The 18,910-nt window shown below is 36.1% G+C and overlaps 1 protein-coding gene across 3 annotated transcripts in view; it reads right to left on the bottom strand.

The window, feature by feature from the left end:
- ABCC9 (ATP binding cassette subfamily C member 9) overlaps positions 1-18,699 on the bottom strand; it is a 144,030-nt gene extending 125,331 nt beyond the window's left edge. Inside the window, exons 1-6 of one of the 3 annotated variants that reach the window (XM_061204518.1) lie at positions 18,683-18,699; positions 17,437-17,551; positions 14,894-14,954; positions 13,391-13,552; positions 10,706-10,847; positions 5,740-5,861 (exon numbers count right to left, since the gene is read on the bottom strand). In XM_061204518.1, the coding sequence (XP_061060501.1) occupies positions 5,740-5,861; positions 10,706-10,847; positions 13,391-13,532 (406 nt within the window). In that variant the 5' untranslated portion in view covers positions 13,533-13,552; positions 14,894-14,954; positions 17,437-17,551; positions 18,683-18,699. Of the gene's footprint in view, positions 1-5,739; positions 5,862-10,705; positions 10,848-13,390; positions 13,553-14,893; positions 14,955-17,436; positions 17,552-17,900; positions 18,107-18,682 lie in introns of those variants that run through there. The other 2 variants (XM_061204516.1, XM_061204515.1) reach the window with 2 other exon arrangements.
- Positions 18,700-18,910: the final 211 nt, after the last annotated feature.

The raw sequence follows: 18,910 nt of genomic DNA, 5'->3' as shown, positions 1-18,910 counted from the left end.
GGTTCAGAAATTTAAAACAACACACATTTATTATCTCACAGTTTCTGTGAATCAAAGGTCCTGGTGTGGGTCAACTGGGTTCTCTGCTTCAGGTTCTCATGAGGCTGCAATCCAGGCGTGGACTAGGGCTACAGTCTCAACAGATTTGGTATCTTCATCTTTGCCAAACCTTATTGGCTGGAAGCAAGTCACAGGTCCACTCATACTCAAGTCACTCAAGGTCCACTCACACTCAAGTTACAGGTCCACTCACACTCAAAGTATACAGAGTGTGAACACTAGGCAGAGATAATGGAGGTAACCTTTGGGTTTTTCCACACACTAAGATATCTAGACATCTCCAAATATTTGGAAATTAAACAATATGCAAGAGGGAGGAGATATGGGGATATATGTATATGTATAGCTGATTCACTTTGTTATAAAGCAGAAACTAACACACCATTGTAAAGCAATTATACTCCAATAAAGGTGTTAAAAAAATACATTTCTAATTAACCACATGTTAAAAAAGAAATCACTAGGGAAATTAGAAAATATTTCAACTAAGTTATAAGGAAAATACTACAGATTAAAAAATTAAGAATTGCAACTAAAATACTTAGAGGAAAATTTGTGGCTTTAGATATTTACTTTAGAAAAAATTAGGTCCAAAATCAATGACCTAAGTTTCCACATTAAAAGCTAAGGAAATAACAATGAACAAAATAAAAAGATGAGAGATAACTGTGAAAGGCTAGAAAATGAATAACAGAAAATGAACAAATCCAACAAGGTTGATTTTTTTGAAAAGATCAAGAAAATTGATAAGTCCCCAGCTAGACTGATCAGGAAAACAACACAGATTTACCAATTTAAGGAATAAAAGAAGAGTTATCCCTACGTATCCTATGTACTTAAAAAGTATGATCAGGGAATATCTTGAACAACTTTTATGACAATAAATCAAAAAACTTAGATGAAATAGAAATTTTCTCTATATGTGGAATCTAAAAGGAAAAGATACAAATGAACTTATTTACAAAACAGAAACAGACTCATAGACTTAGAGAATGAACTTATGGTTACCAGGGGGGAAGGATGAGGGGGAGGGATAGTTAGGGAGTTTGGGATTGACATGTACACAGTGCTATATTTAAAATGGATAACCAACAAGGACCTACTGTAAAGCACAGGGAACTCTGCTCAATATTATCTAACAACCTAAATGGGAAAAGAACTTGAAAAAGAATAGATACAGGTATATGTATAACTGAATCACTTTGCTGTACACCTGAACTATCAACTATCACAACACTGTTAATCAACTATACTCCAATATAAAATAAAAAGTTAAGAAAATAAAGATAACTTCCCTTGAATCTAAAAAAAAAAGTAAAATAAAAATAAGCTTATGTAATTTCAAAAAAACAAAGGAAATTTTCTCAAAAACTATAACTGCCATAAGAAGAAACAGATACTCTGAAGAGTCTATAATAAAGAAATAAATTTATAATTTAAAATCCCTCCTTAGTTAAAACTCCAGGCCCGGATGACTTCACTGGTGAATTCTACTGAACATTTAAGGAAGAAATGAAATTAATCTCACACAATGTCCTTCAGAAAACAGAGAAATAGAGAACATTTTCCAATTCATCTGTGTATCCCAGCATATAAAAGCCTGACAAAGCTATTGTGAGAAAAAACAAAACAAAACCCAGACCAATATCCCTCACAATAAATGTAAAAAACCCTAACAAACTCTAGCAATATGTAGCATGGATAACGAATCATGACAATGTATGGCTTAGCCCAGTATGCTCGGTTACTTTATCATTTGAAAAACCAATCAGTGTACATCAGCAGAAACAACAGAAATATAATTGCTACAACTGATGCAGAAAAAAAGTCTTTCAATAAAATTCAACATTTATCATGACTAAAAAAAAGAAACCCTTGAGAAAGCAAAGCTTTGCATAGAAAAAAAACTTACTTGATAAGGTCCTATATAAAAAGCCTATAATCAATTTTATAATTAAGTATGAAAGATTATTTTCCCCTAAAATCAGGAGCTAGATAAGGATTTCACTCTCACCATGTCTATTCTGCATCTTACTGGAGGTTCTACGTAGTGCAATATAGCAAGAAAAAGAAAAAAAAAAAAAGCATAAAGTTTGAAAAGAAACAAGTATAACTGTCTCTACTTTCAGATGGTATGTTTGTTTATATAGAAAATCCCAAAAAACTTACAGAGCAATAATTAAAAGTGATGAGTGAATTTCCAAGGTAGCAAGATATAAGGTCAATATAAAAAACCCATTGTATGTTACACACTGGCAGAAACAATTGGAAAATAAAATTTTAAATACACTTCCATTTATAACAGCAGTGGTAAAACAAAAAAGCTAATAATAATTTTAACAAGACATGAAAGATCTCTACATCTCTATAAAATATTGCTACAGGAAATGAAAGGAGACCTAAAAAAGTAAAGAATGGATTGTGAGACTCAACATTTTTAAGATGTCAGTTCTCCCCCAAATTGTTCTGTACATTCAGTGCGATCCCTATCATAAGCCCCCCAAGGAATTTTTTTTTAAAGTAGGAACTGACGACCTGATTCTAACCCGTATATGGTAATAAAAAAGAACTAAAATATCCAAAACAGTCTTGGGAGAAAAACAAAGAAAACAAGCTGTATGATCGTAATACATGACTTCAAGACCTCCAAAGCTACAGTAATCAAGACAGAATAGTGATGGCATAAAAATCCATGAATGCATCAAAGGAATGGAAAATATAGAGCCAAGAAATAGATCATACTTAAACAGTCATTTGCTTTAATTTTTTCAAAGGTGCCAAAGCAATCCAATGAGAAACGGAAAGTCTATTCCACAAATGGTGCTCAAACACAGCTATACATTTGGAAAAAAAAAGAACCTTGACACCAACCTCATATACCATACACACAACTAATTTTAAATGGATCACAGTCCTAAAAATAAAAACTGAAAGTATAAAGCTTCTTAAAAAACCCAGGAGAATATGAGGCAAACATATTTTGAGGGAAGGCAAAGATTTAAGACACAGAGAGCAATAACTATACATGAAAAAATAATAAATTATACTACATTAAAATTAAAATCTGTTCATCAAAAGACCCTGTTAAGTAAATGAGTTTGCAAGCCACAGACTGGGAGGGAAATATTCTCAAAACATGTGTCTGATGACATGCTAGTGTCTAGTATATACAAAATACTCCTACAACTCAATAATAAAAATGCAGTCCAATAAAAAGTGGGCAGGAGATATGAATATGCACTTCACAAAAATAACAAATGGCCAATAAACTCATCAAAAGTGTTCAACATCATTAGTCATCAGGGAAATGCAAATTAAAACCACAATGTGTTATTAGTACACACCCACCAGCATGGCTAAATTAGAAAATCAAGATCACCAAACGGATGTGAAACAACTGGAATTCCCACACACTGTTAGTGAGCATGTAAAATAAACCACTTTGAGAAAAAATCTGGTGGTTTCTTACAAATATAAACATTTATGTACCTACCCTATGACCCAGCAATTTCATTCCTAGGTATTTACCCAAGAGAAATAAAAACATACATTCACAAAAAACTTGTACATGCATGTTTATAGCAGCTTTTTTTCATGATAGCCAAAATCCGGAGACAGTCCAGGGGTCTACTGACAACAGAATGGAAAAACTGTGGTATATTTACACAGTGGAATACAACCCAACAATCACAAGAACAAAATACTGATTGATACTACATTATGGATGACCCTCCAAAAATCATGCTGAGAGAAAGAAGTCTTACACAGAAGAGTTTACACTGTATGATTCAATTTATGTGAAGTTCTAGAACAGGCAACTCTAATCCATGGTGAGAAAAAAATCGGTTAGATGTGCCTCTACAGAGATGAAAATGAGGATTGATTAGTAAGGGGCACAAGAAAACTTTCACGGATGATGAGTGTTCTAGATCATGATAGGGTTATACAGGTGTATGCATTTAACAAATTAAGATTTCTGTACTTTGGTATGTAAATTTTATCTCACAAAAAGAACTGCAAACAAATATTTAACTTTAGCTAATAATATGCATGCTGAAATAATCAGGGAGTGACGAATAGCAATCCCTGCGACTTACTTTAAAATGCATCAAAAAATTAAGATGAATTGATGGATGAATAGGGGAGTGGAAACATGTAGATATTTGATAAAATAAATAGAAGAAAATGTACACTGAAGAATCTAGGTGGTAGAAAAATAAGTATTCATCTAATGCTTTCAACTTTCTGTATGTTTGGTGATGTTCATAATATAATGTTGGGACAAAATTACTAGTTCTGGGTTCTTAAAATGTGTGATTCTTCTAGGTCCAAATATTTCTCTCCTAAAATAAGGAGAAAGTTAGACTAGCTTTTAACTCTATAAGTCCTTCCAGAAATATGATCAAATTGTGCCCTCTGTCTTGTATCTACATAAAAATTTAGAGCCGGATTCTGACTGCATTTCCTTCAAAATATTATTAAATTGCACATTTCCTTTCTAATTACATCTTATAACTCTTATATCCACATCAGTTTTTCAGAAACTTAATGTCAAGAGTATTGAATTCCCAATGTTATATACATTTTTGCTGTTGCCTTTTTTGGGCATCTACATAAGATTTCCGTAATAATATCTGCCTACAATTTTGTACCAAACAGCTTTCTATTAAGATAATTCTGACTTGGACAAGCCTTTTAAATTAATATTGAACCCTGACTACTTGTTTTTATTTGATTACCTTTGCTGAATCATATAATGTGACGCAACACAGAATTAAATAATCAGCACTTATCACTTATTCATTTCAAATTTTAATGTCCTCTGGATAAACAAATAAAATAATATTTGTATGGTTTAATCATTCCTTTTCCTAACTGCTATATTCAGTAGTCAATGTCATTTTCATCAAATATCAAACGAAATCCATGAACCTTAGAAAACTGTAAACATTTATTCACACAAAAACATACAACTCTGCCTACCACTTTAGAGGACACACAGGCCCCTGCAGCCCATGCATAATCCACGTTCTGTATCTTCACCTCAGCTTTCTATATGAAAGTGTACACCAAGGAATGCAAGGATGGATCACAGTATTATATGTAACTATTTGGGATGAGTTCTTTATTTCAGCATAAAGCAAAAAATAAAATTAGGAAAACTTTAGACAGTCTCTGATTTCCACAGGACAAGAAGGCAAGAGAGGATTATAAAAAGTAATGTTAGGCAGGATGTAGATGTGAGGGGCTATGCTTTGGGGGCAGCTGCTTCTCAGGAGAGTACAGTTTTCAGCATGCAATGAACCACACTCCGCTGCAGAGAGGCCCCCGATGCCTCAACAGCAATTCTAGGAAGAGTGTGACATGCCCATGGCATCCATGAAAGACTTGGATCTTCAGAAAATGCCTCAGGCCTCCAAACCAGAGGCAGAAACATGCAGAACTAGCTGGGATGACTTGCTCATCAGATATCCTGAGGGGATAGAGTTTTCACAGCCTATAATAACTCAACTTACTTCATCTCCACATTTAATGGGAGACTAAAGAAGAATTAATTATTATGGTTTTCTCATGCCATCCAATCCTTACCCTCGCTGAGAGCATTTACTATGAGGAAAAAGAAAAACAAATAGCTCTTTGGGGAAAAAACAACAATTACAACACTTGGATCATACTTACCTAAAAGTAATTTAGGAAAATTTGATGTTTCAATATTATGATAATATACTATTGATGTTGTAGTGGCAACAAATCCCATCACGGCCGGCATGAAGAGGTGGAGATGCCGAGACTCTCGCCGTCTACAGAGAGCGGGACAGTATCAGTGTCTACAGCTGATGGTTCCAGACAGCATCACATTTTGTTTCCAACTTTTTCATTAAAACGTTCTCTTAGCAATATTTAAAATACAAAATGAGGTATTTTATATACAGAATGCTACAAGAACATACAAGGAAGATTACATTGGAAGACATAATTCTGCTGAAAAGACTTACCCTCACATGGAGGGTTGGGTAAATACAGCTAAACAAGATGTTACAACGCTTACAACAAAAGCAAATGTATAACAATTCCTATATTGAAGGGCAGAACTGCTGAAATAATTTAACACCTGAAGCAAGTAAAAACAATCAGCTGGATATGAACTCTACTGTATGTTAAAGTACATTTATTCTTTTGATAGTTTTCCCAAACTTTATGGCCTTCAGTGACTTCTCCATTTTCATTAATTCATTCAACACATATGTGTTTGCTGGTGCAGACACTATTAGATTGTGGGATGCAACAGTGAACAAGACAAGATATAGTGTCTGTGGTCACAAAGTCTAGAGTCTATTGAGAAGAACAATAGGAAATAGGGAATTATAACACAGGTGAAGGGACTGGGAACGCATGCAAGGCTAGTGCCTGAGACAGAGAAAGCCTTGAGAAAGAAGTGACTTCTAAACTGAAACCTTAAGAAGAGGAATTGCGCCTCAGAGGAAGGAGAGGAAGACTGTTCCAGGCAGAGGGTCTAGATACGTCCAAGGGTACCACTACAAGCAATTCAGTGTGACTGCAAGGACACGAGACTTCATTCTGAGGGCAATAAAGAGCTTCAGGTGGATTGGAAATATGCCAGGACAGATGTGCATGGTAGACAGCCCTCAAGTCCATTTGTATTAATAATGCCATACAGTTAAACATTTACATTTTCTCAAATTATTGAAATATATTGGTACACAAACGGTATAGAGAAGGAAGTAAATAGTTCAAGAGTGAAGGAAAGAGGAAGATTTGGGAAGGTCGTTTCAGAAAAGGTATAGTTGACAATGAGAACTGAAATATAAAAAGGAAGCCACTAGTCAGGAAAGTGGTGGAAGAGCACTTAAAAAACAGGGAACAGAATGTGCAAAATTCCAAGTAGTTTAATGTTCTTTAAATAGTAAGTTTGAGATCAGTTGTATTATGAAAGGCATTGTATGCCATGGTAAGGAGCTAAAATCTAATCTTGCAGAAAACAGAAATACTTTAACAGGAAAGTGGTAGAATAAGATTAGGGTTTTAGAGACAGATCAATCTGGTAGTAGTGTGGATGATGGAGTTGGTAGGTACTGTGTGTGTCTGAGGTGAGGGGAGAGACACAGAAGAAGGAAAGTAGTTAGTAAACTATGGGAAGAGGCCAGGTGAGAGATGATGAAAGCCTGAGTTGAGCTTTGGCAGCAGTAACATGAAGGAGATAATACAGTCTTTTGACAGTCTTTTTCTTCCTTCTCTTTGGACCACAGTAAGCCTTAGAGTAGTCACTTCTGGAGCAGGGTAACTTAGAGGTTAGAGTGATGAGACCTTTACTTGGAGAAGTAATTTGCATGTATGAGTTAGGAAGGTGTTTTGCAGGTATGTTACAGGCTTACTTTAAACCATTTAACTTATGCTCCAAAGTAACTGTAATTTAATGTTGGTAGAACAGCAAATTATGAATAGCTTTAATTGTATGTTTAAAGTCATATGTTCACTTGGAAAAGACTGTCAAAATGAACAGGACTTAGCGTTAGGGTATGAGTGTGACGGTGATGGAGATGTAGAGAACAATTCCCAGGGTGCTTGGGCAGATGGCGATAAGATTTTAAGAGGAAGAGCCCATTGGAGAGAGGAATGTGTGGATTGTGAAGGTGTCTAATAAACATGCAAAAGAAGATGCCTAAAAGGCAAGTGTATGTGGAGATCTGGAACATAATCAGGGACATTTGGAGTTATTAATACAAAGAGGGTAATGAAAATGTGATAGTACTATGATAGCGTAAGAGCTGGCTTAAAAACCACCCACCTCCTCCCAGAAACAGTTCAAATAATCAAAGAGAAAAAGTAGGAAATAAATAGTTCATCGTTACGGCAATTAAGAAATGCTTCTAATACTCTTTAATTATTGAAGCAAAGAAAGAATCAAAAGGCCACTTAATATTTAGAAAATTAAAAAATGAGCACACTACCCATCAACGCCTATGAAATGTGGTCAAAACCATACCCAGAAGAAAATTATAATCTTAAACATACTCAATAAGAAATTATTATAATAAATAAATTAAGTAGTCAATTCAAGAAGTTAGAAAAAGAATAACAAACAGTAAGGGAGGCAACAATAAAGGATTAATAAAGATAGCAGAAGCTACAGTAAGGGTCATATTTACTTTATTTCTTTATTAGGAATTTAATATGTTTCTTAACCATACTAGTATTTTTATTAAGATTTCTATCACATTGTAACTGCTCTACTTACAATGTAGTATAGTTTTTGAGTGTCCCAAAACCCTATTCTTTCCTTTAACCTCTATTATTTTCAGAGAAAGATTTGCAGACTTAAGTGTTTTGGTAGAAGCATAAATATCCCATTATAGCAGAAAATCTTTAGTCAGAAAGTTAGAGAGAAAACCAAAAACTATATAGCACAGAAAACAAAAAGAACAATTTCAAAAAAAGAGAAAATGATAGAAATGAAAACCTAAATGAAAACACAATACTAGTGAAGATTTTAATTTACACTTTTCGAATTTGATGGATTAAATAATATAAAAATAATGAACATACAAGACTGTAGCAATCCAATGAGTAAACTCAATAAAATTTTGTCTCCTATAAAGAATATATATTATTTCTTAATACTCATTAATTACTTATAAAATGATGAAATATTTGACTATAATGAAGATGTTAATGTCCCAGAAGGTATTCATTTAATAAATTACATGCTCTAATAATAAACCAATCAAATCAGATTAAAGAGCAAACTGAAAATGATTCCTAGACCTAGGAGAGTATCTCCACCAGAATCACAAATAATTTAGATAGAAATAAAAAAGAGAATACTTCTTAGGAAAACCGGTGCAAAACAAGATGTTTCAAAAGAAAAATTAATAGCTTTAATATTTGTATTACTAAAAAAGAAAATCAAATATTCAATCAGGAAAGTCTGTGCATTGTTTCACTAATTATAATGGGCATTTGTGATATTTTAGGTAAAAAACAGTTCTTAAAATTTTGTTAAAAAAAAAAAAAGAAAGAAGGAAGGCATGATCAGCAGTGTCAAATATAATAAGTATGTTAAAGAGGAAAAGATGTCCATGAAGGCATCATTAATGTTCTCTGGGATACTTGCAGAAGCGGTTTCCAGAATAGGACAAGGCATGAGAGAAAGCAAACAAAATTTTTGGGTTCAGAAGTAACTGGAAGATGTCTTTTGGAGAGTCCTGGATGAAAAGGGGAAGGAGAAGAGTCTGCAGCAAAAGAATGGGAGAGGGTAGCACAAGATCAAAGGTGTATTTCTTCTTGTTTTTAGCATGGGTCTCTTATATCACTACGGCTATAAAAAAAGGTTCCTTCATTAGCACATGTCCTCATTATTAGCTCAGCCTCTGTCCTAAGTCTCTGACTGAATCTACACATCAACCATGAGGCTGGAAAGGAGGACTCATCCTTGCCCACACGATGCCAAGCTTTTAGGACACATGGGACTTCCACTATATACAAGTCCATAAAAACATGGAGAGTTAGCCTATATGTTAAGGGAATAAAAAAATGAAGACTAGAATTGGATACGCTAATACAATATAATACAAAAATGCCAAAGAGTTGTAAGCAATTCTCAATAAGACAACAGCCAATAAGCTTCTAAATGCTTGGAGAGGCGACATATCTTAGGGTCTCTGATTTTACTTTTAATCAGAAACTAAGATGTGCACATATATGCAAAGAACTGTCATAAAACATTACAAAATAGATGGCTCCATGACAAAACTCTTTAAGTTTCATTCCTTGTTAACTGCGACAGAAAAACAAAACTCAGGAGAGGTTCTTATTCGATAAGAGGAAAATGATTTTTGAAACTTTCTCTTTTAGACTTTAAAGACCTTTTCATATCAATTCTTCAATGAAAGATATACCATTTAGTGTAATTTCATAATCAAAATTTTCCTATTACTTGAGTTTATTTTCTGTTACTATGTGATAAAAATATTTCTCCCACATTATGTTCAAGTTCAATAGAATTCATTACATTCTAACTGCCCAATACAAACTTCTTCTTTTATAAGAATGACAAAATTCCTTCAAAAATAGGGGTTTCATGACAAATCCTGATTTTGAAATAGTTATGTGCTTTGCCTCAATTTGTAGCCGTATCCTCACTGGTTCTCAGACTCCTTTAATGCCTGCCTCATCTATCTTTGCTATTTTACAAAGTAAATTGAAATATCTGAGAACTGGGTATATATATTTATACATAAATATATAACCATTGGCGCTATATGTTAAAATAGACAATCCTTCTTGCTATTTATATCTATTTTGAAAGATACAGTAAACGTCAAAGTGTTTAAAAAGAGAGAACTTTCTGCCAGGGCTTTGTAGACAAAGGCGCGAAGAAACAGAAAGCACAGCAATGAACACAAGCCCCAGAGATCTGAACTTGTATTATCAGAGAAAGGATGCAGCACCACAAAAATACAGACAACATGCATGTTTATCGTATAAAGTGGGTGACAGCTGTGGCGCCTAATAAGTTATAACCAAACAGTTAAGGCTGACTTGGTACGTCACACTCTCAACTACTATCCATAGCAACGTACCCACTAGGATTGCGTAATCCCATTAACTCAGTGGAGTCACTTACGAATCTGAAACGATGCCTTCTGCTATTTCACACACATGCACAAATAGGAGGGCAAACGTAAGAATCCATCTCAGGTTGTGTCCAGGAAAATGAAGCCATGTATTGTGATGAATTTGTACTTTTGAGCTTTGACTCCCCCACCCTGAAAAAGGTAAAGAGATAAACAAAGGATCAATTAGAATCATGGAAATAATTTACATTGTGATATGCTGGGTGGCAGGGGGGTCCTGAAACCTTATTCCTTTCTAGGATAGCAATAGAAATCCTGGGCTATTTTCATTATGTTAAAAAAAAAAGAACAACTTCAATTAATTTTTCCAAGACTGCCTAGGTTAACACGTTAACATTTGTTGCCTTGCTCAGGAATAACACAAACTCTGGTTATTTCATGTTCATTAAGCTCTTACTGACAGGTCTCTGATTCACTCAAAAGAAAAATAAATTAATGATGATATTAACAAAAGCAATTTGGAGTTTCAAATCTTTCAAGAGATGGGATCTGTGGGAGGATTGACCAAAAAAAACCCCCATACTTGGTGATGAAATATAGGACCCATTGGTTGAGTCAACTCTTACCATATGCATATCATGCGAGAAAAATGATAACCTATGACTCGGCCAGCACTATTCAGCAGTGCTAGTGGTATTTTCTCAAAGAAAGCTAAAGCGTTGTTGATTGACAAGCTTTTAAGGAGGCTCAAGAACATTATAGGTTCACCCTTAGCTCCTCACTGAAGAAAAGAATTAGTTACCAGATTACGTTTTAGTAAAATTTTGATGGTTTCCCCTCAAAAACACAGAGTAATGTCAACTCATATATGAGGTGCTAAGAAAGGACCCCACTCTTGTCTCTTTTGTCACCGTTATTTTCTCAATTTTTTGACTATAGAGAAACCCCACATACTTCAAGAATGAACAGGGGTGTGTGCTAAAAGTCCTGAAGGAAGAAATTTCTGTATTTCTGGACAAAAGGGACCCCTAAAGCATTCTTTGAAAAGAATACTGATTCATATCTTAGTTGTTCATTATTTGAAAATTAGTTACATTTCACACATTCTACTAGAATTTATGCTGTAAACTCCTGCAGGCAAGCTCTGTCTTTTTCCGCAACATTTCCATTTTCCTTATACGTGACACTTCTTTGAGATTTATTTATGATTTCTCACTAACTCAAGTAGCCAATGTTATGGATCAGTAGTCTGAATTTTTCTCCACCATTTCCCTTTGACAATGTTAATTCCAATTCCACTTGATTCAAATACCCTTTTGCCAGCCTCTGTGTTCCCTGCTAGAGATGCGAACAGGACTGTAATAATAATTGCTCTCAATAAGTTAACTGGATGTCAAAAAGGAATTATTAACTGTAAAATTGCAATAAAAAACAATGGTCTACATTTGGCCAAAGGGCATTCTTAATGTCCTACAAATGCCACCGCACATACAACAAGAAGTCCTGGTCCCAATATATTTAATGTCTATGCATTTGTTTGACATGAATAACTATGTGCCAAGAGTTATGTTGGCCTCTGCATAATATATGTCATATAACAGAAATCCTTTGGTCACTGTTAGAATGCTAGGTACATAGTAATCTCTCAATTAAGACTTGTTCAATGAAGAAATAAAAACTTACAAATTATTTTTAAACATTTCTTTAAAGCAGATCCTTAAATTATGCTTGCTTGCTTAAGAGAACACTCTGATTGTTTTTTCATTTATTTTTATGAGGAAAATCATGCATGGGAATATTAAGCACCAAATTCAGAATAGTGGTTACCTCTTTTGAAAGGACAGTAACATAGGATGCAGGAAGAGTAAGAGGATCAGGAAATGGTATTCATACTTTTAGATTCCTTAAAGTGAGCGTGGTAAAGTCAATAAATGTTTACTACATTAACCTCTGTCATGTTTATATATGAAAAATATTTTAAAATTTTAAAATGCTAAAAGGTCTATTTTGGTTGTTTTGGGAAAGTTATACAAATTATACATAATCGCTCTAAATAATTGTATTTTGTGTGGATATATATATGTAAACTGCAAAATAATAGGGAAAACTATATTTTTACCTTCTTCCTAAATAGTTTGCACATGTACTCTTTCTACCTGAAACACACCCTATTTTTTACTTGCACGCTCTGTATCTTTCAAGTCCCCAAACATGTCACTCTATGCATTGTCCCCACCAGCCCCAAAGAGAGTTAGTTGCTCTGGCAGGCAACGCCCAGGATAATTTGTTCCTGTATCTTTAAACGTGCTTACAAGGTGGTGTTGGCATTTCTCTTCACTTTCTGACACACTTGTTTCACTGGAAAATTCCTGTGAATATTCCAGGCAAGTACTGTGTTTTACCCATTTTTCATTCTCTTCACCTAGCACAAAGCAAGCACTCACCAAATACTTTTGATCTATCTCATATAATTCTCTTTTCCTCTTTTAAAAAAACTGCTGCTACTTGAAGTCCATTTCTAAGAAGGCATGTGACTTCTACTTTATCTATAGAATATCAGACGCCAAAAACATAAGTAATTGGAAAACGAAATACTTGCTTGTTCTTTTCCCACAGACTTACATGCTAGTTCTCATGCTCGAGAAATTACATCAACATTATACCAAATCTCAGCCATTAACAAGACTCTTCTTATAAACACTAAGTGATGAACTGTAGGACAGTAGGGTACTTACCAATAAACAATATTGGAAAAGTGATAAACAACAGGAAGACGTGAGGGACCAGGTTGAGGGCATCCACAAAACAGGGATTTTGCAACACACCATCATAGATATTATATGAAGAAATATTGTTACCACAGAATGAAAGGCTCATTTCTTCTTATATAGTTTACTCTAAACGGGAGAGAAAGGAGGAAAAGCCTCTTATTATGAAATTCTCCTTCATTAAATTATAGCCTTAAAGAGGTGTTATATCATAAAATTAACCCCCTTTATCTTTGCAGTTGAGGAAGTAGAAAACTCTATGCCAAAGTTATTCAAGATTTACTTATCTTTAAAGGCCTTATACCTTCCATAAGGTCCACTTTTCAATAGGTATTTTTTCCAGATTAAAATATTCCATTTTAATTTGGAAAATACATAATAATTGATATCTACCAATAGTGGTAGCTCAAAGGAGTGTTTGTCTAAATAAATAATCAAAAACCAAAAATGGTTGTTTATCAAGAAAAAGGAGGGGGAAAAATGAAACTGGCTGAAAAGTCAAAATGGTGTAATATCAAATCCTTTCCCATAGTCATTCATTGAAAATGCTTTCACAAACAACTTCAGCTGGACACAATTTACTGCAACATTTCATTCATTGCAGGAAATAGTAATACAAAGAGACCAACCCAGAGGCAACCAGCATACAGCCTTTTTCTGAACAACAGAAAAATCAAGTGTTTAAGACTAATTAAATATAATTCAAGTGACAAGTTAGTGAAACTACTCAGGTCCCAGGGTCACAGCCTATTCTTACATGAAATGCACCCTACTCAAGTTTTGAAACAAAGGATGCCTTTTTATTGGAAAGCTCTATTCCATTAGAGAAGTGGACAAGCTTAGAGAAGAAACAGAGGTCAAGATTACACACGGTTTTCTTAGCCATTGTTGGGACTCTGGCTTCTACTCTGAATGAAATGGAGCCCCTGAGAGGGTGGAGATCAGAGGAGTGACAAGGTCTGACTTACAACATTTTCAATGAATTCTTACTGCTGTGCTGAAACATGGTCTAAGAGCGAGGGTCTATTTCATCAAATGTGAAATGCCAGCAAGAGTTTTAGCATTCGGAAAACTTCTTTTATAATGTCTACTATTTATTTAGCACCTACTAAATTCTGGGAACTTTGCATACATTATTTAAGCCCTCAGAACAATGAAGCAATGTTTGTGGAGCTCTTCATATTTTACAGAGGATGCTATTGATGTTCAGAGAGGTTCAATAACTTGCCAACCAGTAGAGTAGCCAGAATCCACATACATGTGTCTGACTATAAACTATGTTCATCCCACTCCATCACATAGCTTCCAACCTATTTTTTTAAAGCAATCTCTTATCTATTCATATTAAAATAAGCAGCCGTTTAAGCTTTCAACCTCACTGGACTTTTTTTTTTTTCCATAGTTACGTCACCTTGGATTCTGAGTTAGGTTATTCAAGCTTGGCAAAGGTTTAGATAACTAAAATAGTACCTTTTCTCTCTTCCCTTTCATTGATAATTGATTTACCAATGGTCACGAATCATATTTTTTCCTAGAAAAAAACAAAATGTGTTATACAGAAAAGACTGGCAACAGTAGGCAAACTATTGGAGAAATCAAATTTTAAACAAAAATTTTATAAAACATATGAATAGAACAACTAGTTAGAAAGTCTGTGTATTAACAGTCTGTAAGTGGTCATATGGAATTCCTCTCATATTATTTCTGGTAACACTTTTTTTTCTTATGTTCTCTAGTCAAGACCTTTTTTCATCTTTTTAAAAAAAAAATGTTATATTTTTTTAAAAACTCAAGGTGAGGTTATATACTTGCCAAATCCTTACCAACCGTTAAGGTTCTAAGCTAGATAAGGGAATTTTTAAAAGGACTTGAGATTTTTAAGCTAGCAGTAAAATGGGAGTTCTGAGTTTATAATTGTATGTTAGATGTATTTCTGGTAAAAATGAAGAAAACAGAAACTGAAAAATAATAGCTTGTAATGGAATTTTTAAGACTACATCCTTTACTTAATAGAAGTGATAAAAGGAAACTTTAAGTTCACTCTTAATTGAAAGACATGTATAAACTCTTTCCTAGAACAAACCAGAAAATAATTTTTACTTTAGCTAGTTTTATAATCTTATCAAAAGTTATAGTATTCCAATTGGCTACATTTATAAACCTTGATATTTCATCATGATCACTGAGCCAGATGCTAAAATATAATCTGAATTTGCAAAACATATATATACTTCATTAATGCTAAGCACTGCCTGCCAGGTATTTAATCAATCCTGAAACCTACCAATTAAGAAACCTTTGGATACGTAACTGTGGAAAGAAAATATCAGAAAAGTACAACAATCTGAAAAAGTCAAAGAATATTTTCAGCCATGCACTTGATGTCTGGGACTTTAGGCCATTAATTGATTAAGTGTAAAAACACTTCTTGATGCTGACCATGCACTGGGCACTAGGAGTTCAGCACTGCACATAACAGAAACAGTCCCTGTGGTCTTAGGCTATATAAATCAGACTAGATTAATCCCAAACATTCTTGGTATAATGTAAAGGTTATGATCCAAAAGACAGGGAAATATACAATGACATAATGGCACTAAAGTGCATACTTCATACTGGTGAAGTAAAAACTTTAGAATGATGTTTTTCTACCATAATCTTAACCTCACATTTCCCCTTGGCTCCCAGCCTGTTTACTGTCTCTCTCTGCATCCCTCCTTTTGCTTTTTCTTCTGCCTCTTCCTCTATCCTTTTCCCCTTACCCCTTAGCCTTCTCCTCCCCAACACCCAGGCTGTATGCGGCACATTCTAATAACCAGCCCTTACTACAACCCAACACGGACAAAAAGAGGGAAAAAGTAAACTTATTGCAGATCTGTTGACATTGTTTGTGTTCACCTGAGGCGTTTTATTCAATCAGGATTTTGCAACTAATTCTTAAATCTCCAATTGTCATTCAGGGTTTCCCTCCCAGAACCCTGGGAATGCTTTGGGAAGGGTCTAAATTGCTGCTCTTGCTGGATAAATGCTGTCACATGACACCTACAGCCCCACCCCTTCTGGAGCTGTCTAGTTCAGCCAACACTGACAGAGGCCCCAGCATCCAGGGGGAGGGAGAGGGAAGGAGGCCTGATAGGAAGATATGACATTTTTCTCCCCACAAGCATAAACCCACAGAAAGATGTTCAACTGTTTATGATAGCTGATAGGGTTGGAGAATTTGACTGAATGAACTTTAAAGACAGACACCAAAAGTGAAACTTCGATTCTAGGGATGGTCTGTAGAGTAGAAAATGTAAAACAAAAATACTCCTTGATGACCAAACTTATGATTTCATGGCAAGAGTACTACCCTCAGTATTCTTATGCCTTGAAATGTATTGGGTGAAGTTCCACACCCTCAGGACTTATAACATTTGGATTCAGTTGATGCATATAAAGTAAATAAGTGAAAACTAGCACTCTTTTCCGTTCACCCAGCAGACAGTGTCAGTTCTGATGGAACAGCAATCCCAGAGAATTTAACATGCTGGAAACACCTGAAGAAAACATGCTAAATGCAATATAAAAAGCTTGCATTCTCACACACAGAATAACTCTTTCTTCAGTTATTCAGAGATTAACCAAATTATGTTGTGAGACACAAACACAACATTTTAAAGAACTTACTCAAGGCTTTATCATCATCTAGGGTACGTTCAGGATCAGATCACTTAGGAAAACAAATGTAATTAAGTTATTTGAAGTTATTCAGTCCATGGGTCATAAAATACGAAGTAAAAGACATCTGTCTATCTATGTATGAATGACACATCCAAGTAGGAAATCACAAGCAAAAAAGTCCCGACTTCTGATTTAGTGCCTGATCTGAAGCACCCATCGAAGTTCTACTGCATACCAAAGGCAATGTTGGAACAACTCAGCAGTTAAGATTCCTTACACAGACACTCCAGTGATTCTTTTTTTTTTTTTTTTTAATCCCACACTGGACAAATAAAGCAACAAATAAATACCTTGGGCAATCGCTTGACGCTGCTTCAAACCCCTACTGGTGCACTTGCACTACCTTCGAAACACCGGCTTCCTACACTGTCTTAAGTGTAAAATTCAAAGCAGGACGCAGAACTCCTATAAATCAAAGAGGAACACAAATTAAGCAGATGGAAAGTTACCTCATGAACAAGACGGAAATGTCTGAGAGGGAAAAAAAAAATGTAATAACTCCTTTCACTACATCCAGTTGGTTTAAGCAGGAGCCGACCAGAGTTTTCTAAGTAAAGCTGGAAACCTGATCTCCACGCCCTCTCTTCCCCGGCTGGGGCCCGGTCCCTTCATCCTAGAAATAGCGACGGCCACGGCGAAGCGCCGCGAGAGTGCGCGGGAGTCTTCTGTTTGCCGAAAGATTAGATCAAAATCGACAGCTGAGAGTTTTCTGTAAAATTCTGAAACGCTATTTATGTAGAAGACACGGACTCACTTACTCCGAAGGCAGCGTTTTCCTCCCCTGGCCGAAGCACGCCGGGCGCCGAGCGGATTATTTTTAGGGTGGTGGGAGATCAGCTGCTGCCTCCTATCGAGTTTCTCAATTGCACAAACTGCTCTGGGCTGAGGCGGACGCGGCGACTCCGAGGCAGGAAACTGGGAAGAAGCCCCGAGCGAACGCCGCGCCTGGGACTGGAGACCCTCCCCACCCCCGCTCGGCCCAGCTTTCCGCCGCGGAGCGGCAAACTTGGGGCGCGCGAGACAAGGATTTTACAAGTAATGTGCGTCTCCCCAATTCATTAGACGCCGAAACTTCACAATCTACGATTCTGTTATCCCCAGAGTCGAGTTTCCTAACGTTAAAACACGCAAGGTCACTTGCACTTGTAATTTTTTTTTACCCCAGGCTCTGTATGCGCCCTTGTATTAACCACATAAAGAAGCGGATTTCGGGGTTTCACCATTTTCCCCCTGAGCGGACCGGGGAAAGGAAGGGCTCATTCCACACGGAGGAAACGGCTGCCAGGCTGTATCCTTGCGTGGGAATGTCTCGCTTGAGCAACGCAAGCTCGAGCCGAATAATCGCCCCAGTGCCCCGGGAAACCTGGTGACTCCTCTGGACCAGTCGCCGCGCTCCCGAAGGGCGACCTTTAACCCTTGCCCCCAGAAAGTGGGGCTTTGGCTTCCCACGGGTTTACAATCAGTTCCCCTCACGCTTGCTCCCGACCAGAGAGATCATAAAGCCTCAAGGAGATAACGTGTTTAAAATACACTCACCCCACAAGAACTCCCCAACCCGGACGCAAGCCGTAAATGTTGTCCCGGGCAACCCTCTGTAATTAACACTCGTTTTTATCAGGGGTCAGTCAACGTGAAATAACCATTGTTTTCGTCAACTGTCCTGATCTGAGAAAGGATGGTCGGCCCAGAGGGCTGGTGCCTCCGAGGCTCTGTGCGCGACCCCCGAGGAGCACCACTCCAGGCCCGCGGGCAGCCGGAGCTGGT

This window comes from Eubalaena glacialis, chromosome 11 (genome assembly GCF_028564815.1).
Source record: "Eubalaena glacialis isolate mEubGla1 chromosome 11, mEubGla1.1.hap2.+ XY, whole genome shotgun sequence".
NCBI classification, from domain to species: domain Eukaryota; kingdom Metazoa; phylum Chordata; class Mammalia; order Artiodactyla; family Balaenidae; genus Eubalaena; species Eubalaena glacialis.
Note: the sequence above shows the minus strand (reverse complement) of the source record. Positions and strands in the feature narration are given on the sequence as shown.